The sequence below is a fragment of the Vicugna pacos genome, chromosome 24 (genome assembly GCF_048564905.1).
Source record: "Vicugna pacos chromosome 24, VicPac4, whole genome shotgun sequence".
Lineage (NCBI taxonomy): Eukaryota > Metazoa > Chordata > Mammalia > Artiodactyla > Camelidae > Vicugna > Vicugna pacos.
In genome coordinates this window covers 11,792,648-11,817,783 of record NC_133010.1, presented here as the reverse complement: position 1 = coordinate 11,817,783, position 25,136 = coordinate 11,792,648, and the positions used below count along the sequence as shown (strand labels likewise).

General features: G+C 42.7%; 1 protein-coding gene and 2 long non-coding RNA genes across 14 annotated transcripts in view; 2 read left to right on the top strand and 1 right to left on the bottom strand.

Annotated features, from left to right (window-relative positions):
* DTNA (dystrobrevin alpha) overlaps positions 1 to 6,737 on the top strand; it is a 214,773-nt gene extending 208,036 nt beyond the window's left edge. For 9 of the 12 annotated variants that reach the window (XM_072949026.1, XM_072949022.1, XM_072949028.1 and 6 more), the window contains one exon: positions 5,647 to 6,737. In XM_072949026.1, the coding sequence (XP_072805127.1) occupies positions 5,647 to 5,787 (141 nt within the window). In that variant the 3' untranslated portion in view covers positions 5,788 to 6,737. Of the gene's footprint in view, positions 1 to 3,068 lie in introns of all 12 variants that reach the window. The other 3 variants (XM_072949031.1, XM_072949027.1, XM_072949036.1) reach the window with 2 other exon arrangements.
* A 6,919-nt stretch (positions 6,738 to 13,656) lies between these two features.
* Positions 13,657 to 23,657, top strand: LOC140688884 (uncharacterized). Its single transcript, XR_012063728.1, has 4 exons — positions 13,657 to 14,062; positions 16,322 to 16,513; positions 22,746 to 22,894; positions 23,234 to 23,657. It is a non-coding gene; the product is annotated as an uncharacterized lncRNA (long non-coding RNA).
* LOC140688885 (uncharacterized) lies at positions 23,280 to 24,834 on the bottom strand. Its single transcript, XR_012063729.1, has 3 exons — positions 24,464 to 24,834; positions 23,631 to 23,738; positions 23,280 to 23,354 (listed from the first exon to the last, which is right to left on the bottom strand). It is a non-coding gene; the product is annotated as an uncharacterized lncRNA (long non-coding RNA).
* Positions 24,835 to 25,136: the final 302 nt, after the last annotated feature.

Sequence of the window (25,136 nt, the reverse complement as noted above, 5' to 3'; positions counted from 1 at the left end):
CCCCCCAGTAGGAGGAAACGTGGCCACTGTACACTGAATTCTGATAACTTGTCACCCGCGTTCACAAGCACTGTCTCTTAGGTTTTCTCTATGATGAAATATCCTCCTTCCCTGCTGGTATCAAAGAATCACCCTGGCCTACGTAAGCATTTCATTATAATCCAGTGAAGATTTGGCAGGCAAACTTGGGAGTTGACTTTATTCATTTGGAAGACTGGCACAGAAATGTTTATAACATCAGAGAGGCCCCAGAAATTTGTGACGGTGAAGTCACAACAGCATCCAAGTTTTCAGCCTCGCTTGCGCTTGAGAGAGAATAGCCCAGATCTGTTGAGCACCTGCAGAGATGAGTAAGCTCCTTAGTGCTCAGCGCCCCGGAGATCGAGGTGTGCACCTTAACAGGTGGCCGCGGGAGTCGGGGATAGAGCTCCGCGGTGGGGTGCCTGCTTAGCATGCAAGGGTTCCTGGGTTCAGTCCCCAGTACTGCCATTAAAAAAGTAAAATAAACCATAAAAATAAATAAACAAATACATCTAATTACCCCCTGCCAAAAAAAACTAAAACAAAACAAATCTAAGGGAAAAAAAAAAGTGAAAGCAAAAGCATGTATTATTAAGGAAAACAAGCAAAGCAAAATGGAGAGGTAAGCTTTTGCCGTAGCCGCTTCGAAGCCACTGTGGAATTCAGCAAGATATAAATTAATTTAAAATAGCATTTATGTGGCGTGTGATTCTCCCAGCTTCAAGGGTCTACCTAAATACATGGGAAATCCTCCGTAATTTCTTTTAACGATCGGCAGGGTCACTTGACTGTAGTGATCTGAAGCTTAGTCTCTGGATTCTAAAAGACTGATGTCAAATCATGTGTTTCACCAAGTCCCAGCAGCTTAATCCTCGACAGATTACTAGGCCTCTAAGAGCCTCCATTCCCTCTGTACAATGTGTATCGTAATACCTAAATCACAGAGAGGCTGTCCTCACTGGGGTGTGGTTTTTAAAGACTTACCATAGTGGCAGACACGCTGTAGCTTTATGCCGAGCACACCCATACATGCCTAGCACTCTGCTCAGTGCTTTACAAGCAGTTCAGTCCCTGGGAGCGGCTACTTTTGTGAATGAGGCCGGAACTCAGCTTTGTACAAGGATTTGAAACACCTCCAGCTACCCTGCCCCGTGAGTCTAGACGGTTTCTCTGTCTCCAGCTGGTGGCCAGTTAGACGTCCCACATTACAATTCAAAGCTAACACGCCTCTCACAGTCCTCTGGCTGCGTGAGCCGAAGGACTGGCACCTACTCTAATTGTACAGCCCTTTCCCACCCATGGAATCCCGTCAGTCTGTAGCACAGTTCACAGTAAGCTCCGCCTGCCAAATTGAAAAAGGGGACATAGATCTCCTTAATGACATATCCATTAGTAAAGAATACACTCCAGCTCAAACACCACTGACCTCCCGTCTCAGTCCTCAGGCTAAGAGTAAGCAAGTAACAATTGAGGCATAATTGTTATTATGAAACGGACCTTTTGAGCTGGGAGGCCCGTTTGGTGTAAAAGGAAGGATCTCACCGAGTGTGTGCTAGTCTGCGTCCCTTGGGCTTGAGAATGCCACACCACGTGTCCTCCTGATTCATGATGACTACGGGGGAAAAAATTCCCAGGAGCTGTTTCTGAAAATACTCACTCCAGTTATAACAAATCTAGTCCCAAAGGAGCAAGCCTTTTCCTTACATAGCATTTTCTTTCTCTGAGCTCCAGCAATTTGATCATTTTTGCTCTGCACATTATTTAAACATCCGTAGGTAGTGCTTAGAAAAATATACTTTTTCGAAAGCCTAAGAAAATGCCCTTGACACACACCCAGATAAAAAAGTGGTATTTGGTTCTCGTTCATAAACATCAAAGATTTCAGTACTCTGAAAGTTCTTAAACCATTTTTTTAATCTTTTGATGCCAATCTGGCAGTGAAAAATTAAAGCAGTTGTGGCCTATGCCATTTATTGCATCCCGTACCTAACTAGCTGGCATTCCACAGGCCACTAAATATAAACCAGCCTGTCAGTAAATCAGCAAGTCAGACAAAATTCGTTTAGGACCTGACAGAACACTGCAGAAGCTAGTGGCTTTCCATGTTTGCAGCTAGTTCTAACCCACTGTCGTTTTTCTTGATGTAGCCAAGAAATACAGCTGAAATTTTTTAATGGTTTGTGCTATTGAAATCTATTTGGTTGGACTTTCCTGGCTACACTGCAAGATCAGAAATTATCCCAAAGTACATGCATCTCTTAGCCAAGGGTCCTGAAGCCGATTTCATCAGCTCACAGTCAATTAGCATCTACCAAGCTGAGCCCCACATGACTAAGGGGCAAAAGGTGGGACTCCAGAAGCGCGGAGGACCCCTTCTCTGCTCAAGAAGAGCCTTCGGCCTGTTTGGAGATAAACATGCATTCATCGACACACTAACAAGAGTGAATAGAGTGAAACCTGACTTACTGCTTTTCCGCTGGCCATGATGGAAGAAACAGTTTACATGAAGGTTAGCACTCAGCATAGAGTTCACCAAAATTCCATTTGTGCCCAGTCCAACCTTGAGTTGGTCCCTTTTCCATCCCTCTGGCCACATGGTACTCCACTCACCTTGGCCAGCCACATCCTAACTTCAGACATTGGGGGATTAGAAGATCCAAAGTGGATTTGTTTTTAAAAATGAGCATGGCATCCTGGTAATGAGTCAGTGCTTCCACCTCCTTGTCCAGAGGACAGCACAAATAGCTCTGTTTACGGTGCTTACACCCTCCAGGTGCCTCGGGTACCCATGAGGCAAGAGACTCAGCGGGAGGAGGAGTCTCATCCTTTCTTCTTTCAGAAGGTGCAGTAGCACACAGTGTCCCAGAACATTCGTTCCTGGTGTCAGAGGAAGGGAGAGAGAGAGAGAGTGTGTGTGTGTCTGTGTGTGTGTGTGTGTGTGTGTGTGTGTGTGTGTCAGGGAAAAAGGGGGGTTCTAAGCCTCATAACCCTAATTGAGAAAACAGTTTCCATCTTTAAAAGAAAAATTACACATTGCTTATTCCCAGGCAAGCTATAGTCAGACAGATGATGAAAGGGACAGGAGAGCTGGTGATGAAGGACTGAGCTGCACCCACCCCCCCAGAGGAGAAGACGGCAGCCGGGCAGCCGGGCAGCAGCCTCACCTCACGGAAGAGAGGAACCACCGCCCGCAGCAGCTCCCGACAGACCCCCCCACCCCCTAAATTCATGTTCTGCCGACTCTAGTGCAGCTCACTTTTTGTTCCAAGATCTGTAGTTCACAGGTGTGTGTTTTGAGAAGGAAAAAAGAAAAAAGACTTCTGTTCAAAGCTAACTTATCAGCTTACATCCTCTGTAACATGGCTCATCCCTCGAAATGAAAACCCAGGCTGAAAACTCAGGCTGCAGTTACTCACGATGGCAGTATTAACACGCATCTTAAGCCTTCGTACATGACCCTGAACCTGGTCAGTTTACAATGACAATATGAATACTGTTTATAGCTAGACGTTCAATTTCCGAATTCTCTGAGATTTTAGCAAGACAGTTGATTATATACACTGTACATTTTTTTTTCCATAGCAACTGGAAAAAAACAACCACTTGGCATTATTCACTAAGCCTGAAGGGTTTGGTGCCTGGGTGCACAGACCCAGCCCCGAAGCCAAGCAGGGTCCTCGGCCAGCACGGTCTGGGTTCGTCTCCAGGTCTCTGAGAGCAGAGGCTGGACACAAACACACCAGGATCATCCAGTCTTCGGGGCCTCTTTCCAGCTTGAGGTTGTTTTCTTTCAAGAGAACTCTTAACCAATCAGCCATAGAGTTTAGTGTAAATATTTTTTTTTCCAAATAGATATCATATTCAAAAAAAAAAGAGACAACATTCAAATTATATAGAATCTAGTTTTTAAAATCAGCACAGATCTTCTTAAAAACTGTGAACTCTGTTTTGAAATACTCGTTACTAAAGCTGTTTATAAACCACAGGTGCCATAAGACTCCCCAAAACGGACTCAGATTCTCTGCTCTTCCCCAGGCTCGATCCTCTCGGTGTAGCTTTAGGGAGCATGTTTCTAACAGCACCGTTCGTCCATACGTTCCCCTATCAGGTCGTTCGGAGGCCTTTCAGCTTTAAATGTACAGGCTTAAAGTGTGCTTGCAAACGTTTGCTCTCCTTTTATTTCTGAATGTGTATTGCCTTAGCTGGCTACCTGGTGTATGCATGCAGCCTCCTGTGGTCATGTGAGAGGAAACAGGCTCTTCGAAGCAGAGTTGGGATTTTGCACTCCGTGAAAGGCTGATGTGCAAAAGAACAGGTCAGAGGAGGGAGGAGGAAAGACTGTCGATGGTCCTTTCCGAGGGCCCTTTTTGGGGGGAGCGCTAAAGATCTCCCTTAGGGGATTCTGGGGAAATGAAAAACTAACCTTCTACTAGTTTCAAGATTCGATGAACTAAAAATCCTGCAACGTAGTGGATACATTATACTTAAATTGGCAGCTTCTCTGGATTCCTGATTCTCCTTTAAGGGAAAGAAGAGAACATTTTAGAACAGCGGTTCTCAAAACGTGTTCCCTGGGCCCGCAGCAGCGTCAGCAGCACCTGGGAATGGATTAGAGCTGTGGGTTCTTAGACCCTAACCCAGGTCGACTGAGTCAGAAGTCCTGGGGGCAGGGCCTGGCAATCTGTGTTTGAATAAGCCCTCCAGGTGATTCGGATGCACACCAAAGTTTGACAACCACTGCTTTAGAATAAAGTTGTATAAGAAAATCCCTGAAAAGGCCTTATTCAGAATAAGCAAGACAGGCTTTGGGTCAACCTCAAAGCTTCAGCAACTCGATTTTGCTCCCAGGGCTGGCAAAAACCTCCTCCCACCCACATCATCAGTGGTTGATGGGTGCCCAGCTGAGCACAGACACCCTGACATCTTCCAGCCTCCTCTCTAGAGGGTTCTAAGATGTTTGTGTCTCTGCGTTCGGTCAGAAACCACCCCCTCGGCTGCCCTGTGGGACTAAATCACTTGCCTTGAGGATCGCGAAGCTCTGGGTTGACTCCAGCCAGGAGCCTGTTCTGTCCACTGATGTACTTAATCCTGTTTCCCTCCGGAGAACCAGCCTGGCAGATACCCCTGAGAACAGGCTGGCACCAAAGCGGCACAGCTGCCCAGTTCTCACATCTCTTTGCACAGATGGATTTTATTGCGGGTTTTGTTGGTAGATCTTATTCGTCTCTCTTTCCACCGCCCATCCCCTGTGAAACCTTACCTCGCTAGATGGAGCAGGTGGCCACTTGTGCCTCATACTCAGTACCTAAAACCACTGCATCCTGGCTGCCTGCATTGCCGTCAGCTCTAGATCATAGCCGGGTAGTTCTTGACCCCAGAACTCTGACCCTGCAAGTGGCATTCAGCCACCCGCTGGACCGAGCTGACAGGTGTGGTCATTTTGTGTTTCTACATCAAAACGTCTGTCTAAGGTCTGAACTGTTTTGCTGATAACCTTCCCCCTGTCCTATTGCCAACTCCATCACACGGTTGTTGATAACCATCGTCCAAAGCCATTGCAAGGACTCTGGAAACTGCTGCCAATGACCAGTTCCTGACTAACCAGCCGCCTTTTCTTTCTCTTAGCTCCACGTCAGCACTGAGACCAGACTCAAGCACCCCTGTCCTGTAAACGAGACAAAATGGCGTGTGTTGTTTTGGGTTTTTGTGTTACTCGGTGGGTTTCTTTCCCTGGCTCTCCAGATCTACTTGTGGGGCCTGTTCTAAGTGCAAATCCAGCAGGTGTCACCTGTCTTGTCCTTTAGATATATCTTGGCGGGGGCTGTTTCTTTCTTGTTCCACGATGAATTGCACATCCATCTCCATTAGGGATGATGGCCTGTTCGTGAGCACTGGTCTAACACAGCCAGCCCTTCCCCGCAGCGCCATGTTAGCGGAGGGAGGGAGGACTATGGAATCTACTGGAGGGGATTCAGGAATCAGTTGTGGTTGGTCAGGACGGAAGTCGGGGTACGTTTGGTTGGTCAGAGGGAGATGTGCTGGAGATTGTGAAAAATGGATTCTCGAACGATCTACTATCAGGCAGGGAAGGTCCCTTTGTAAGTAGTAATGTGAACTGAATTACATGAAGAGTGTGGCCTTTGTTGTGAGAGCCTATGTATTTTCTTATATGCATGAGCCCAGCTGTTGCATCATAATTTAGCACTGATGTCTGCTTTTATTTTGATCATCTTTGTCCACCCTTCTTAGTTCTTGGCTGTTACCTGTAGATAGACGTTGTAAATACGGCAGCCTTCGGTTGCTGCAGTCACCTTGGTTCAGTTCCGCGCAAGGAGCCACAAACAAGAACTCCACTGTGTCCTCAGAAGAAAGGGCATTTCTACCTTTGAACCAAAAAGAGGGGGAAAAAAATCAGAAGCATTACATCCTGAGGCTAATTAACTGTAAGAGATTCTTAATGATGACTACTGTAATTTGACACCATTTAAAATAACCAGTTCAGAGACGCTAAAGATTTCACAAGATTCATTGGTATTGTAACAAAACTACTATTGTATGGGTTTTTTGTATTGCTGTTAAGTATTGTTTTGTGTGTATGTGTGTGTGTTGGAACCTCCTGGGAACATGTTATATTTTGAAGTGATTAAACTATTTAATTGTGTGTCTATATTTTGGAATGGAATTATTTCTTCATTAAAAAAATGTTTTTAAAAATACTATATCTTGTGTGTTCTGTGCCTTTGTTTCGATGAATTTTCCCTAAAGCAACACGAGGTTAGTCTGGTTAAATGAGAAAGTCCACAGGTCAGTTTTTGCACCGCTGATTGAGTATCGAGCAGTTGAGGCAAAACACCTCACCTTTTCCTGCCCTTGGGGATGCAGTTTTTTTAAATGAGATACTATTCTGCTGCTCATGGGAAGCCTTGTTATAATCAATGTCAGGGTGCGTTTGGGAATACCCATCGCTAACGTGTTTTGTTCCACTTTATATCAGAGACTGTTATTAGTGCTTTACGTTTCTTCCTTCCATCCTTTGAATCCGCAGCATCTAGCCAAGTGTGGGGCAGACACCGTACGGTAATAACGAGTGTTCATTCGCCTGAATCTTTATCTATTCTGTGCCAAATAACATAGATTTATAATTAATTTTATGCATTTGTCTTTTACATAATGTCGAAAGTAAAAAATAGTGGTTACAAACCAAAAATACAATTATCTTCCATTTCCACCCCAAGTGGGTATGTTGGACTTCACTTCTGACACTAACTACCCAGAGGTTAACGATAAAGCCCTCCACAAGATTGCCCCCGCTTTCAGATGTCAGTGGGACTACCCACAATTCTGACTGGCTATAAATTTAGGGGTTCCCATGACCCCTTCAGGTTTGATAATTTGTTAGAACAACTCACAGACTTCACTGAAAGCACCATACTTTCTATTATGGTTTTATCATAAAGGATCCAGATCAAGAATAGTCAAATGAAGAGATACGTGGGACAAGGTCTAGGGGAGCCAGGCAGGATACTGAGCTTGTACGCCCTCTCCTTGCAAAATCTGGCCACACCACCATCCCAGAAAAGCAATATTCACCAACCAGGAAGCCTCTGTTTCCAGAGACTTTATCAGGACAGCAATAGGTAGGCATAACTGATAAACAAATTGAATTCAGTCTCTGGCCCCCCATTCCTCTTCCTGGAGGTCAGCCTGGCCCAAATTTTCAACCATCTAACCCCAAGGTCCATTCTTCTGGTGACCAGCCCCCATGCTGAAGCTGTCCAGGACCCAGGTTGAGTTACTCCATTAGCATAACAAAGGAACTCCTGTCATTCAGAAAATTCCAAGGGTTTTTGAAGCTCTGTGCCAGGAGCCAGGGACAAAGATCAGATATATTCTTTACTGTACCACACCATCATACTCAATTTTACATGTGCCCATATAGTTAACCTTTTCAGGGGACCTTTATTTCTCATACACTGTTGAGTTACTGTCTAGTGTGGTCCTCTCACTTCAACTTAAGTACACCCTTTAGCATTTCTTGCAGGGCACTTCTACTGATAATGAACTCCCTTGACTTTTGTTTATCTGAGAATGTCTAAATTTCTCCTTCATTTTTGAAGGACAGTTTTACCAGCTATAGAATTCTTGGTTGATAGGTTTTTCTTTCAGCACTTTAAATATGTCATTCCACTGCCTTCTGGTTTCCATGGTTTCTGATGAGAAATAACTGGGGCTCCCTTGACTGTGGCAGTCGCTTCTCTCTTGCTGCTTTCAAGATTCTCTGTTAGCCCTTGGTTTTCAACAGTTCGATTGTAATGAGTCTCGATGTAGATCTCATTGAGTTTCTCCCGCTTGATGTTTGTTGAGCTCCTTGAATGCGTCGAAACAAACCCCACAGATGATTTTGCCAGGAGATTAGTTAGGATGTCACTGCAGTAATCCAGGCAAAAGAGATGATGATAGTTTAGACTAAGTGTAGAGGGAAAGTGGTCATATTATAAATATATTTTGAGGGTAAAACCAACAGGTTGTGTGAATGCATTGTATGTGTGTGAGAGAAAGAGAGGAGACAAGGAGGCGACTACAATTTGGGAGCTCAGATAGCTGGGGGAATGGAGCTGCATTACTGAGATGGAGAAGACTGGATGGGGAGAATTTCAGGAGCTCAGCTGTGGACGTAATACATTTGAGAAGCCTATCACTCATCCAGGTGGAAAGAGGGAGTAGTGTTAGGAATCTAAGCCTAGACTTCGGGAGGGACCGTTAGACTGGAGCTATAAATCTTGGATGGAGATGCTCAAGGAGATTGAGTAGGAGTGGACAGAAAGGAAGACTTTCAGGAGCTGTGGTGACATAGAAGCCAAGTGCTGGAAGTGTTTCAAGGTGGAGGCACGATCAACTATGCTGAGGGCGGCTGACAGGTCAGGTAAGACGAGAACAAGGAACTGATGCATCACGTGTGTGTTGAATGGAATTAACATGATCACATTTGAAGAATCTCTTTGCTGTTCCCAGTTTCTACATTCTTAATGAAATCTTGAGGAACACTGAATGGAAATTCATGTTTGCTTTTGCTCTCAGGGCCTGAGGGGGGCTGTTGTAAAGCATAACAAATCCACAAGATGGGCTCTGATTTCCATCTCCACACCCCCCCCACTGGCCACCTCCCCTTCTTTGTTCCCATTTGGGGAGATCAGCCCACAAAGACAACAGTGACAATTTACATGTTGTGATAGACACAATAAATTGATAAAAAGCAAATTAAAATAGACAACATTCCCTTATGGACTCTTTAAAATGACTTTTTTTTTAGTGAAAAGGGTATACTAATTTTTATTTTGGGGAGAGGAGTCCTTCTGTTGATTTTGGAATGTCATCTGCCTTAGTTATATTTCAGAAAAAGGTTTAAATTTTATAATGTATAGTTTTATGTAAATTACAATTCATTTTAAATTTTATAATGTAATTGTTCCCTGATCTCTGACTGTGCAAAAATAAAGTCTTTTAAATGTCTATTCCATCTTATGGCAATTTATGTTTGTTTGACATTATCTATTGGTTGCTTTGAGAGTTAAATTTAAGGAGACAGCACATGTAAAGCACCTAGCAAGGTTTCTAAACATGATGGAAACTAATTCAGCTTCTGTCAGTTTTTTTCCCTTTTCCCTTGTGAAGTTTACAATCCTTGTTCATAAAATGGGGGTGATAGTTCTCAGAAAACTCATGGAGAAATCAATTTAACTTAAAAACAAATAGGAGGAAATCTATTCAACCTCATTAGGCATGGAAAGACTGGGAATTAAGACATTGTTATACCCAGGGGATTTAATGATCCTATGAACAGTGAATTCTGAGACCCTCAAGCCAACTTTCCCACTCAACATGCAGAACCTTGGCCGATAAAAGATGAAAGAGCCGTCTCTGGGGATTCAGACTTAGCCAAAAGAAAAGCCCTAAAAATACAGACGTGGAGCCACCTAGAGCATGCTACAGAAGAGCTCATATACTAAGACCACCACTCAGCTACTTAGACCTCTGTTCTTACAAATCAGCAGACAATCAAGTAGAAGCAGACACTTGAGAAAAGCCTTTAATAGGAGTGACAGAGACCAAAACAAAAAGAAAAAAACAGCACCTCAGAAGCAAAACAGACTTCGCCTAAGAAATCAGATTACGTAATGCTAGCTGTTAAAACAAACCTGTATATAATAACGTCTTGTAAAAAGGACGTTCCTGTTAAGGAAGCTGCTCTCCTCTAGACACTGATTTAGGGATCCAGGCTCCTCACATCTTTTGAAAATTTGTAATTTGTATTCTATTTTGTAGTGGGTTCCCCAAATTGTATAATGCCCATGCCAACAAAACCTGGAGCTATCATTGTTTATACCCAGAAAGGAAATGTTAAAAGAAAAACAAGATAATTATGAATTTCCAAGTTGTGCAAGAAGAGGAAAAATACTCCTAGTATACCATGTAGCTCAGCTTTGACCCTCAGCTCCAAACAGCACGCACAAAATAATCGTGTTGTAATCGAGTAGGACCCTGTGGGGCCTTCCTGGGACAGACCCTGTCCCCAATATTCTCTGTCTTCTCTCTTCTCTGAAGTACCCAGATAATAGTATCTCATGCATATTTCCTGAGTTTGTCAGGTGCTAAAAACCACCACCAAAGGGAAGAAATTAACTACTTGATGATCATGAGCACGAGTGGTCCCCAGACCTTCTGGCGCCTAAGGATTGAGCACCATCAAGCCATCAGAGAATTGTGCACAGCTGATCACGTACCCTGGGACGCCCCTCCCTCACATGGCCTTTAAGGATGCTCAGCTGACACCCTTCAGGGAGTTTGGGTCTTTTGAGTGTGAGCCACTCGTTCTCCATGCCTGGCCCTGCAGTAAACCTTTCTCTGCTCTAAACTCCAATGTTTAGATTTGTTTGGCCTCACTGTGCATCAGGCACACAGACTTACGTTCGGTAACAACTTAAGTGTGGAATGTTGATTGACCAAAGTCACACATAACCATATTGAATAGATAGCAGACGGGATGAGAGCATGGATGTGGCAGACCAGGAGAGCTAACTTCTCATCTTCCGTGATGGGGAGACCATAGACAATGCCTCCAACTTGAAAACAAGATACCAAATGAATAGGCTTACATTAAAATTAGTTGTTTCTGAGAAAGGAAATTTAGAAGAAGTGATTGTTTTTAGACTAAGCATAATTTTTATTTTTAAAAAGAAATATGGTAGAAGACTTCTAGGTGTTAACAGGAATTTTTTTCTTCCATCTGTATTTTCTGCATAATCTAAAATAGACATGGGTTACTTTTATGATTGAAATTAGATAAAGTTTTAAAGTTGTTTTCCTGTGTCAAAAATAGTAAGAATTAAATGTGAAATACTTCAAAAGTAATTGGCATCTTTAATTATTTAGCTGTTTTTAAGCAATGGAAAATTATTCTAATTATTTAGCTAGTTTTGACTTAAATAAACAGGAGATGAATTTTCACAAGGGCAAATTACTCTTCCGATTGATGTAAATGTGCATCTGTTTGATTCTTTTGGGAAAAAAAATACCGGAAGTGGCCCTCCCTCCACTCATTTTCTTAACTCTGTTGGGTTTTGTTTTTTGTTTTTTGTTTTTTCCTTTAACAACAAGTTAAATGTTTCTCTATTGCAAGTTTTAGGGTTAATGTAAGGCAAACTTGACCGTAAGCACATCACTTAGCAGGTCCTACCTTAGCTATGTGTGTCACGCTCCGCTCCTTCCAATACCATTTCAGGTCATTTGTTTTGCCTCACTGGCCACAAATTGATAACTGTCTCAAAGTCAAAAATCCATAACCCTCTCCTCTCTCCTCTTCCTCTTCTTTCTGCTTTCTGCTTTCTTTTCTCCCCCCAGTTCCAAATATTGAGGAAAAAATAAATAACATCTGTGTAATCCTTTACAACTTTCAAAAAACTTGTTTTATTTACATTTAATCCTCACAACACCCATCTGAGGAGCGCTTAGTCATCCAGGAGTATAACCTAGGAGCTGCCTTTGTTGTGAAAAAAATCTGCAGCAAGGCTGAGATGGGAAGAGTCAGAGGGAAAACACAAGAAATTTCCCACTCAGGAGAAGATGGTGCGTTTCTCAGAGGGGTTTCAGACAGTAGGCTTCTCCCTCTCTCCAGGTGTCTGAAGATGTCAGCTCACCCCTACTAGATCTGGCATCAGCCAAGATGAAGATTCATTCAAGGAGCTGTGCTCAGCTTCTTGGCTTGGGTTTAATTCCTACTGCTGTCTTCTGGTTGCCCTAGAAACACATGTGAAACTTTGCAATTTTTTTGTCCTAAACGTTATCTGAGCTGGTAAAGGAATCAAGAAGAACCGGGAGGTGCTGCAAAGGTGAAAAGAGATGTTCATTATCAATTTTTTCCCTAAGACATCAGATCCCGAAGCAAGACTGTGATAGACACCAAGAACCACCCACTGCTCAAAACATTCCCCTAAGACTTCACTGGCATAAGTCAGGAGAAATGGGGCAGATCTGGTTGTCAAATATTGGAGAAGCTCAGGGCAAGAACTTTTTCCCTGGTTCATAGGCAATTTGGGAATAATAGTCCTCTGAAAAATAAAATCCTTTATAGTCTTTTTTTTTAAATGCTGCCTCGGAGGGGTATGAGAAAAGAGAAATAGTTCCCTTCTGTTGCAGAGATCCAAGAAGCCTCTTTGATGTAAAGGGATTCCAATATTTTAACAGGATAATAGGGAGAGTATAATTTTACCAGAAAAACTGAAGCAAGTCTAAGAAAAGATACTGAAAACTGCTGGTAAAACGTAACTTAGCTTCCTAGTTCTCAGCGTCCACTGCAAACAAACATGCTTATTCAACGGCCAAGACATGTTTTTTCCAGCCATTGTGGAGGTCTCTGAATTATGAACATTGAGTGGTGTACAGAATGGTCTTCAATTTTTTTTTTTCCTAAAAAAGCACAGTCAGGTTGTGGAGAAAAGGGAACCCTCACACACTATTGGTGGGAACATAAATTGATGTAGCCACTGTGGAGAACTATATAGAGGCTTCCCCAAAAAACTAAAAATAGAACTACCATTTGACCTGGCAAGTCCCCTCCTGAGTATGTTTCCAAAAAAAGATACAGGCACACAATGTTCATAGCAGCATTATTTACAATTGCCAAGACTTGGAAGCAACCTAAGTTTCCATCAACAGATGAATAGATAAAGAAGATGTGGTATATACATACAATGAAATACTACTGAGCTATAAAAAAAAGAACAAAATTTTGCCATTTGCAGCAACAAGGATGGACTTGGAGGGCATTATGCTAAGTGAAATAAGTCAGAGGAAGAAAAATACTGTACAATATTGTAATAGGAAAGAACTAATCTGATTCCATATTGGATCTGTTTCTTTTGCTTTGACCTTTGTGTTCTGTTGCTTTTCAAGAAGTTAATCACTCACGCTACCTTTGAGCTTAAATGATACATAACGGCACCATCTCTGGGAACCCTACCTCCCAGGTAACGGGTGCTAAGCTGAAATACCTTTGTTTAGCTCATAGGAAACAGGAGGAGGGCCATCCTGGCCGGGCCCACCCGTGATTGGCTACAGGAAGGAAGAAAGGAGCAAATCCCTTCCTGAGGCTGACGGGCACCAGGAAATGTTTGACTTTACTCCTGCCCCTTTTAATATAAAAGAAGCTTGAATTCTATCTCGGGCAAGCCGGTTCTTTGAGACACGAGGCCCCCATCTTTTCAGTCTGCTGGCTTTCTGAATAAACTTGTTACTCCTTGCCCCAGCAACTTTTCTTTCGATTTATTGGCCTGTCATGCAGCAAGCAGTACAAGCTTGGGCTCGGTAGCAAATCTGCAGGGAGCTCGTGACCAGCTGGCCCTGGCTGGGGAGTTTTCAGGTGAGACTCTGGCAGCTGCCAGGACCACTCGTCCTGAGGATCGTCCCCTCAGAGTTCCCCGAGGGGGCACCGGCTGCTCCGGCGCTCGGCAGCGGGAGCAAGGACTCGACATCCGGGAGCCTGCGGGTAAGTCGCTCCGGAGTGTACAGCCGGAAACTTTATTTCTTCTCCGTTAGGTTTTTCTTCCTCCGGAATAAGCCAGTTTGTTTTGCATTTAAGTGAGGTACCCTGTTGGAGAGAGGAAATAGTTGCTGGATTCCTGCTAGATTTGTAAACCGATTTGTTTCTTTGGATGCTAGCATCTGTGTGCGCCATTTGTGTTTCTTGTATTTCTGCCTTTAAAGGATGGGCAATGTTTCCAGTATTCATAAAGAAAGTCCTCCGAGGCGCAGTTTGGGTGAGTGATCTGGCCACAGCTATGAACCTGTGACTGAGAGGAAGATGACACTTTATTGTAACAACGTGTGGCCACAGCACCTGTCAGGATCTCCGCACGGGGTACTGCCACCTTGCTGTGTTACCTCACTCGTGGTCTCCTGTGTTGTTAGTATATGTAAAACCCCAAGACCAAACTGCAGGATTTATGTAGGATTTTCTGTTTGTCCTTGGGGTTTTTCATTCCATTTTGTTTGGTACTGTTTCTCCATTTACAGCCAAACTAGTTTTGTGATTTTTGAAATTTTTACTGATGTCAAATGGAGGAAAGCAACAGAAGGAAAAAAACCTGTCTGTTCTTGTTTGAGAGTGGGACATTGGTGTGTGAACCCTTAGACTCAAAAGACTTCAGGTGGCTTCTTATAAAAAGGGATAAGTATTGAGGTTATAATTTCATTGAAGCTGGAGGAGGATCAATCTATTTGCTCAATCTTGTCCAAACAGCAAAGGAATCTAGTGTAACTGTAGCACAGTCAGAAAGGTAAAACTGATAGATTTGTATAGAAATACATATTGGGAGCTGGAACCACTTCCCCAAGTTCAACAAACTGAGGGGTTTCATCAGTTTCAAACAGCTGTAAAAGAAGGAAAGAGGATTGTACCACTTGCTAACGATTCTAAGGAATGTTCCCTTCCACAATCACCCTCTCATGGCCCCCGTTCAGCAGGAAACAGCCAGAGCAGTCATCACCCCTTCTCCCCACAAGACAGGGGAACGGACCCTGACAGTGCGGAGTTGTAACAGGAAAGACCAAATCTGACTCCGTATTGGACCTGTTTCTTTCGCTTTGACCTTTGTGTTCTGTTGCTTTTGCTGCAAGTTAATCACTAAAGGGATGCTGCCTAAAGCTTGGATTATAACGGCCCATCTCTGGGAACCCTGCCACCCAGGTAACGAGCATTAGGCTAAAATACTTCTGTGTAGCTCGCAGGAAACATCCCAACCAGGTCCCTCTGCGAATGACCGCAGGAAGGAAGAAATTAACACGTCCCCTCCAGAGGCTGATAGGAACCAGGAAATGTTTGACTTCACTCCTTCCCCTTTTGGTATAAAGGAAGGCTGAACTCTAACTCAGGCAAGATGGTTTGGGGGACACTGGTCCATCATCCTCTCAATCTGCTGGTTTTCTGAACAGAGTCGTTACTCCATGCCCCAGCGACTCGTCTCTCGATGTATTGGCCTGTCATGCAGTGAGCAGTACAAGCTTGGACTGGGTCCCAATATCACTTACAAGTGGAATCTAAAAAATACAACAAACTAGTGAATATGACAAAGAGACGCAGACTCAGAAAAATCTAGCCATTACCAGTGTTGCGGGATACAAACTATCGGGTGTAAAATAGGCTACAAGGATGTCATTGTAGAACATGGGGAGAATGGCCAATATTTTTGTAATAACTGTCAATGGAGGGTAACCTTTAAAAATTAAAAAATGCACAAAGTTGTTTTTCATATGACTACTCGCTGAGCCTGGTGCTACATTGCAAATCTGTGAGGGTGAGTAGAGTAAGCGGAACAGAACTTACCCCAAGACTATATAGCCTTGTCCTGGCCTGATGAAGGGGGAAGCTTTGTGAGTAATTACTGGTTAGTTACTTGTCTTACCAGACTCTGTGCTGGTGGTGAGAAGAGCGTGCCCTTATTTAGAACATCACCAAACCCAATGCCTGCTACAAAGTGGCTGAGCAACACATACAGAGGAAATTTAAAAATAAAAGAAGGCACTTAAAGAAAACACATCATTCCTCAGGCTGCTCTTCTAAATACCGACAGTCACAGCCAGGATATTTAAGGGAAGCTTTGGAAGAGATGGAAGTGTATCTGGAATAGACTGGTAAACACTAGAAGTAGGAGGTTGAGGGGGCCACCCTCATGCTCCAAAGCTGCGTGGAAGGGATCCTTGCTTGTTCCAAGAAGTGAAGATGCTGATTTCTTTTCTGCACCTCCAGGTTGCAAAAAGACCTGAGAACGGGGCCAGAACTCCTCCCAGAAAGTGATTCAGCAGTTCGCCCGAGACTTACCCAGTTTTAGCAGGCAAAGCCCAGATTCCTGAGAAATACCTCAGTCCCAGTCAAATCAGAGCAACTTATCTCCCAAGCAAGCAAGTAAGGAGACGCTCGGGCATTCAGGCAGGAATACGGGTGAATTCTGCACCATCAAGCAAGTAAGCTGTTATCCTACAGTGGGACATTTGGAGAACAGAGAATGCTTATTCTCCCATGAGTATCTTTTTCATCAAAAGTTTAACTTTTAGCAGGACTACATTCTGATGTCCTGCCAGGATGATATTAGCTGCAGAATTCACTAAAATGAGAACACCTGTGGGTTCACTTTGGTGTTTCTAAAAGGAGATAACCTATGGCTAAGAACTGTTGAAACATCTAAATGCCGAAGAGCCTGCAAGAATCAAGTTGAAATTTGGCATAATTGATCATGAGTGTTGTTTTTTGTTTTTGTTTTGGTTTTTTATTTTAAGACAGTGATTGACTAGGAGCCTCAAGAATAAGTTGATTCTACCTCAGAAATTTTGACCGGGTCATTCACTTGCCCTCCCATTTCTTTGAAGAGAGGACATTTTTCACCTCATCTAAGAGCAGAATCAAATTCTTTAGACATGAGTTCAGAGAGAGGGGGCTAAGGCTCAGCCCTGTTTTTGCCTCTCTCCCCTGTAATCTCAGTGGGGTGTTGGAACAGACTCTGGAATTGAGCATATAACCTTGGACTCTATAGAGGGAACAGACAATATGCCTCTTAAGAGATTTTTTTTTCCATTTATTGAATCAGATACATGCTATAAAAGCTTGTGTTCTCAATTTTAAAAGTACCACCTCTGTATTTCTGGAATAGCTACTAACATACAGTAGGATTTATATATGACATTACAGAATGCCCCATCCTGCCATTTCTGGAGGAAACTTATTCTAACACACTTTTCTTTTTAATTCTCTAAATGACTGAAGGTTTAGAGTACGTAATGAACAAATTCTGATGACAGAGAAATGCTCTGTAGAACACACTACAAATTGTATAAGAGGTCCCCAAGACTTCCTAGGTGAGATGCTTCCGCTGTTGGCCCCAGTTCACCTCTGACAGAACTCATTCTTATCAGTAGTTGATTACTTACTCAGTTCAAGACTAACTGCCAATGTAGAAGTTTTTGGCTGTAGACTTAAGCAAGTATAAATCAGTCTTACGTCAGTTTTACTCAGCTTTCTGTTCCAAATAGCATGTATTCCTTGAATGCAAAAAATATATGAAAGAAAAATCGTTTTTGATAATCAGCGGCAATATTCTTCAGATCCATAGTCAATACACACCCATTCATTATAGCATCCAAAGGCCAACATGGGTGGGACCCACAGTTTCCCTAGTTTATAAGTCATCAACAGACTTGGCCCTTCCAGAGTTTTATGTTTTAATTCCACTCTTTTTGGCTGAAAAGGATAATTTACAAATATAAGGAGGAGGGCTTGAAGTTTATATTTGGATGTTAGACTGGCGATTAGGAAATATTACCAAGATTTATAAATTACCCACAGCCTGACATGGGAACTATTGCACTGGGGAAGGGGGAGGAAGATCTGACAACTGCCCCCCTGGCTGTAAGTGGATGAGAAAGCCTGAATTAAAACATGAGAAGTGCTGGGAGAGAGGAAAAATGTGTTTGGAATAATCATGTTTATTCTCTCTGAAAACGTACATCCCTTGTGAAATATTCGTAACCATAACCTAAATCCTTGTGTTTCCCACGAATCAGCATTTACTGAACAAATGTAAAAGCATAAATGATTACCATTCCCCCTCTAGGAACATCTGCTTCCAAGGGAATTTTGGCAGAGTTTACAAGTGATGTCAGACTGCCAGGCACAGAGATTACAATCTGGTTCATTCTTGCCCTGGTCTTCCTACCTCCAGGGAGCCTGGTCTAAATCCACGAAAGCCAGAGTTTGAAATGGATTACTGTACATTCTCACTGGAAAACAAACAAAAGGTTGGAAGCAGGAAATACTCAGAACTAGGGTTTAACTGAGTCTCTTAAATATTTATATTCAACATCCCACAAAATGTCCGTTTGTAAGTTTGGAAAAAAATTCCAAAGAGAAGTATTTCCAGTCTTGTTGTTTACCATCAACAAATATTTATTGAATAACTAACTCTTTTGAGATGTGAGAAGCCACCAGTCTCTTCGTGGCCCAAAGCAGGTCCACAGTATTCACAGAAGAGTTACACCTCAGACTCCTAGTTGGCTAAATGGGATTTCATCAGATCCTATAGTTACTCTCTGTTCACCAGCTTTCACTGAATCTTTGGAAATTTGGTTAAGAACATTTTGAGTGAGCTACCTGGGCCAGGAAATCCAACAACCACTTTTGAATAAGATGTGTCGTCACTGTGAGCATTTTTAGTATGGATGGAGTGGAGGTACACTACAAGACACTAGCTTTAGGAAATGTAACTCCTTTGACGTTAAGGTTTGATGGATAAGAGACTTTATCCTAAGTTAACTGAAAACAGAATTAAGCCAAAGGCTTCACTGAAGTCAAGTGAAAATAAGTTTTAATGGCCAAAAACAAAGAGGGTAGAGGGAGAAGACAGGGTGCAATGAGCCTTCTGTCATGGCGCAGACCTGCAGGAAAAAATAATGACTCGTCCCAGCATTTGTTCTTTTCCCAGGTCAGAAATGGGTGAGTCGAAGAACCGGGATCTACCCTTAGAGATTTTTCCACGGGATGACATGTCATCATTTTATGGTATTGCAACTGTTGAATCGTAATGTTTTGGCTAGCTGTCAACATTTCATGAAGTCAGATGATGTACTGAAAAATCATGCGGCTCTGGGAAACAAGAGACCTGGCTTACTTGACCCTAGGCAGATCACGGACCTTCTCATTCCCCACCAACTCACTGAGAGGATGGACGGACACCTATTTTCACTTCTTTACTGATTTACTATGTGATCAAATAAAGTAATATCATGAACTATAAATATAGCCATATAGTAATTTACAGTAATACAAATAAAACACATCATGAAAAGATGCAGTTCACCATCAGACGACCAGTTATTGCTATCACACACACATCAGTTCTAGTGGTTTATTTTAGTTTATTTTTACATTCAGAGAACTTTCTCTGATCAATTCTTTGCCACTCCTGAGAAGTCAAGGGCATTGGTTCATTTCAGCAAATGATGATATTCTTCAACTGATGACCATAGAAAAACGAGTCGGCTCTGCAGACACCAATTAACACATGGTGACCCTTGCCTGTTGCCAAGTTACCAGCCCCACCCCATCACCCTCCCTTTCAGCTCTCCTTCAATCAGGCCATGAGGGTAGAGGTTACATAATTGCAGCAGTTTCCTCTAACTTTCAAGATTAGGTTAGCTTGATTTCCCATAAACAGGGGGGCCCCATGTAACCGTTAACCAAGAAAGTAAAGTTAACTGCACAAGGATTCCACGCTCCCTCCTCCTGCAATTTCACAGGAACTGCCCAACAAGAGCCACAAAAAAGGAGAGAGCCCAGGAAAATCTGACCCAATGGCGAAGGAATGTTGTCCCCCTCTTCCGAGTAAATACAAATGTGTATCTGGTTATGAGAGGGCGGCCCAGGGCAGTGAGCAGGCTCTGGTGTTAGAGCGCCTGCTGACCTGTCACTCACCAGCCCCCAAGTTTCAACAGGATCCCAAAGGACATATGAGTAGAAATGATAGAGGGGTTTTTGTTTTTGTTTTTTGGAAGAGTCAGATAGGGGAAGCTGGCTCTCAGTCTGTGGCCATAGGCCTGCCTTTAAGTATAAACAGCGCCGAGAGCCGAGGAGGATGGCCGTGCTTGAATGCCAAATAAACACAAAATGACAAGCACAGATTTTTGGCTGTATATGAAAGCTTGGTTTTTCAACCACCCTTTTGGTTGCCTCTGAAGACAATGGTGTCAGTGTTTCTGAGCCAGATCCCTGGACTCGGAGCAGAGCCTGCCTGGCCGCACCCGGACCCACGACCCAGCTCACCCCGCAGGCAGGGCTGGTGTCCCCTTGGGGTTTGAGAGCCAGCCATCCCTCCCCTCCTGGCCCAGTGCTGCCCAAGTATTTGTTTATTGAAACGAAAGAGGCATGCTATATGAAACTCGGAATTTGCAGACGGAGCCCCTGGGTGGTTTGATGAGGGGTGTGCTCAGTGATTCCTACTTGTTTGGGAAGCAGAAGCTTCCTCATGAGCCCTGCAAGGCACTCGGCTGGAGGGAGGGGAGGAATTACCCACTTCATTAGTTCATGGTTAGTTTAACTTTTTTCTAGCTGACGTCTATCATTTTGGCTTTATGTCACTTAGGGGTAGAAGTAACTGACAAGTAGATGGAACCAGTGGGCTTTTTACTCTCCTTCCCATCCAGCAGTTAAAACCGCCCTCAAATTCTCTTCCATGGCTGAGTAAATGTCTCGATTATTTACACGGGGAAGTATCTCAGCGCAGACCTAGGAGCCACCCGAATAAGCAGCTGTCTGACCATGTGTCGCACCTCCTCCCCAGACACTGTCTTTTTTTAAAAACTGAAGTATAGTTGATTTAAAAATGTGAGTTTCTGGTGTATAGCATAGTGATTCAGTTATATATATTCTTTTTATATTCTTTATATATATTCTTTTATATTTTTCATTCTAGGTAATGAAAAGCTATTGAGTGTAGTTCCTTGTGCTGTAGAGTGACTGGGACACTGTGCTGTACACCAGAAATGGACACATTGTAACTGACTGTACCTCAATTAAAAAATAATAAATAAATAAATTAGAAATTAAAAATAATAAAGTATAGGAAACAATAATGCATCCACTTCTCAAGTCTGTTGTGAAGGATAGCTAATAAAAATTAACATGACACTTAGCAACCATGTTGTGCGAAGCCATTTGACAGACATCTATAGCTCATTTCAATGGAACATATTTGTCCTTCTCATATGAATCTATTTCCAACTGAAATTTCACTAGCTCTAAGACAGCCAAATGCATTCTAAAGAAGACATTCTTTATATTTCTGCCACTTCTTTTGGCATTTGTGGTGGAATCATAATAACGCATTTTACAAATGCAAAAAATTCTATGCATCAAAATTACACTGAAAAAAATTTTTTTAAAAACAGCATTCTGCATAACTAAAACTCAGTTTCACCACATCTTTAAATGAAGGATATCGTTAGGGAGGTCATTTGCTATCAGAAATTCTTAAAATCTATACATTAAGTCCATGAAAACAAAGAGAGAAAATAGAAGCTGATGTTATTAAAAGATATGCATTCTCTGCCTATGCAAACCAATACTAAACTCTCTATCTGCTGGAATTAAAGGAAAGTTGTAGTTTCTACATGAATCCAAGGAACTGTGGACCGGAAGCTTCTTCGACAGCCAAATTCTTCTTCTGTGTACATTTTTAAAGTACTCTACTGTTCCCCAGACAGTGTTTTCTGAACAAAAGAAACCAGCAGGCCCCAAAACCACAGCCATGAGCTAGGATTCCTCAGATGTCATTGTGTTCCAAAGCCTGAGCCCAGGCAAGTGGTTACTTGTCGATAAACTTCACATTGTACAAAACCCCAGTTTTCAAAACAAAATATCAGGAGAGGCTGAGAGAAGGAAAACAAAATCTGAATGTTGGCTAGACTTGTCACCCTTGGTGATAAAATTTAATACATACTTGTGCTGAAAAACTTTAATCAGTCAACAAAATTGTCCTTAGGCGTGGCATATAATTCACAGGGCGGGGTGGCCAGTCACAACTCAAGCCCTGATGTCAACAATCAGAAGAAAGAAGAAACTGATGAAACCAAAATTTTCTTTTTTTTTTTAACATTTTTTTTATTGAGTTACAGTCATTTTACAATGTTGTCTCAAATTCCAATGTAGAGCACAATTTTTCAGTTATATATGAACATACATACATTCATTGTCACATTCTCTTTCACTGTGGGCCACCACAAGATCCTGTATATATTTCGCTATGCTACACAGTACAATCTTGTTTATCTATTCTACATTTTGAAATCCCAGTTCCTTCCCACCATCCATCCCCCTGGCAGCCACAAGTTTGTATTCTATGTGTCTGTTTCTGTTTTGTATTTATGTTTTTGTTTGTTTGTTTTTTAGATTCCGCATATGAGCAATCTCATATGGTATTTTTCTTTCTCTTTCTGGCTTACTTCACTTAGAACGACATTCTCCAAGAGCATCCATGTTGCTGCAAATGGCGTTATGTTGTCGGTTTTTATGGCTGAATAGTATTCCATCGTATAAATATACCACATCTTCTTTATCCAGTCATCTGTTGATGGCCAAAATTTTCTCTTTTGTTAAAATTCTTCTTTTCCTAAACACTTTGTTTCAGACTCTGCCTCATTTTGGTCACTTCTGGGACTCTGACTTTTGCACTTGCTAAAAAAAATAGAAAAGTGCCAACCAAGAAAAAATGATCATCTTGAGGGGAAGAGCCTTCACTCAGGAATGCGAGCAGTATCGCTTAAAAAACATTTTGAGGTGAGAAAAAAAAACCTAGAAAGTCAACATAGATCTCTCCCAGAACTGCTCTCAAAATGTGTCCATCCATGTTGTGTTATTTGCGTTAATAGGGTTCAAGCAAAACAGTCAAATCAGAGCCCTGTATACATCTAACCTCTTTTTTCCCACAATAACCTAAATCCTAGTAAAACTGAATGAAATTTGCCTGTAAATAGTTTAAAAAAAAAAAAAAAAACAAGGGAGGGGAAGGTGGTTAGGTAAGAATGCAAACTTCCCACTGTCCCCTGCCGGGCACTGGTATTTGATGCCCTGCCTCCAGTGATCTCCCGCTAACTTTCTTCCTTTCTCTTTTTACAGACGCTTTAGAAATCCTTCATGTCCCATCCCCCACCCCCCTTTGTCTCTGAGCCCGACCTGTGGCTGGCTACTCTGGGTCCACCGTCTTTGAAGTCGGCCTCTGCTTTTGCTCGGGGCTGCTCTGTAAAAACCGGGAGAAACCGATAGAGGGTTTGATTTTTTTTTTTCCGTTACTTAAATAAGACAACAATTTTCTCTCCAGTTAGCCCTATGAGATAAGAGAGTTACACTGATTAAGACCATGCTTTTTTAATTGCACTTCCTTCTCTAAACACCACCCTCAGCAAAGCAATCTCAAATCTTAATCTCAAAATCTCCTGCGCCCCCTGAGCTAGCACTTTGTAGACACTCCGTGGCAGAAAGATTCTTCCAGCCCGGTTTCCTAGGGCTTCCTCACCTGCAGAAAGCCTTCCTTTGATCAGAATTTGGGTTCTGCTCCCAGCTGGATCTGCATTCCTGAATCTCTGGTGCTTTGCTTTACAGCTGCCCAAGCAGGTCCCACTGCCTAGAGAAGGAAGCAAGGAAGTTAGCAGCCGGGAGAGTGCTTCCTGGCATCTCATACGGGAACCCTGGAAGGGTCTCCCCATAGGGAAATACATCTACGCACAAAATAAGCTACGACTAGAAAGGTTTCAAGAGAATTCAAAGGGATTTTTTTTAAGGAAATATTGTTTCCCCTAAATAGGCGACAGTTAACTTTGGGAATTAAGCAATGGCTTACTTAGATCGTGAGCCTGCTCTTCTTACACTATGTCCTCCTCCTGAGCACTTGCTTCATGCAGTTAACCTCAATCCCCATCTTCATTCCTAAACTTTCCTGGCCCATCTCCGACTTGACCTGTCCCTTCAGTCCCAACAAACTCTCGTGCAACTCCATGCTTCCATTTCTAACTTCACAGACACCCACATACACCAGGACCCCACACACTCTGCCAGAGTCCCTCCACCCTCTGGGGAGGGGGTGATAACTACTGACCATCACTCATGACCATCTGGATGTAAGAAAACGTCACCTCTTCCAATAAAGAGGAGATGTGGTTCTGCACTTAAAAGAACCTACAGCCACAGAGGAGAGAGGAGTTTGGAGGACCAGCCAGCGTGTCGCTGTATAGGACTGAACGGGAGCATTTCTGGAAGATGCCCCAGGCCCCGGATTTGCTTCTCTGCCTCGCTCTGTGCACCCACCCATTCTCTGTGCTGTGGACAAGCTCCCCAAGTCACTGAATTTACCCTGGAAAAGCTGCTGAGAGGTTTTTCAAGTTAAAAGGGAAAACTCCAGCTTCATCATCCTGGGATCAGGTTCAAGATAGGAACTGTTCTCCGCTGGGAACGAGACAGAGCTGCAAACTGTCGATATGGACCGAGAGCGGCCAACAGGAAGAGTATTTTAAAAAATGACAAACCACTTGTGGAAGTTTTGGCATCATTTCCTCTGATGACTAGTAATACTTTAAAAAGGAAATACTAGAAATAGTCCTAACCAAAATAGTCCTAAGCAAAAGCCTGGTAACAATAAATTCTTGATCATGATCCATTAAGGGGATCATCAGCCCCCGGATAATGAAATCTAATGTTTTTGTTAGAATGGGGGTTTTCCTAAAAAATGCTCATTATACTTAAGTTTAGAATGATTCTACCTTACAATGCAGCTCTCATCTTAGAGAAAAACACGTGAATGTGTTATTATGGGAGGAGAACTTTGACCTGGGGAGGGTATTCAGGCATTCTCCCAGACAAGCTGTTGATTTCCACATAAAAGTTGGCAAAAGAGAGAGCCATCTGGGATAACATGTTATCCACATTGTTGGTGTCTCACTGTTAGAAGTGTATTTTAGTTTTCTACCACAAAAAAGAAATGATATTATGCAGCCAATAGAGGCTACTTCACAATAAATCACAGATG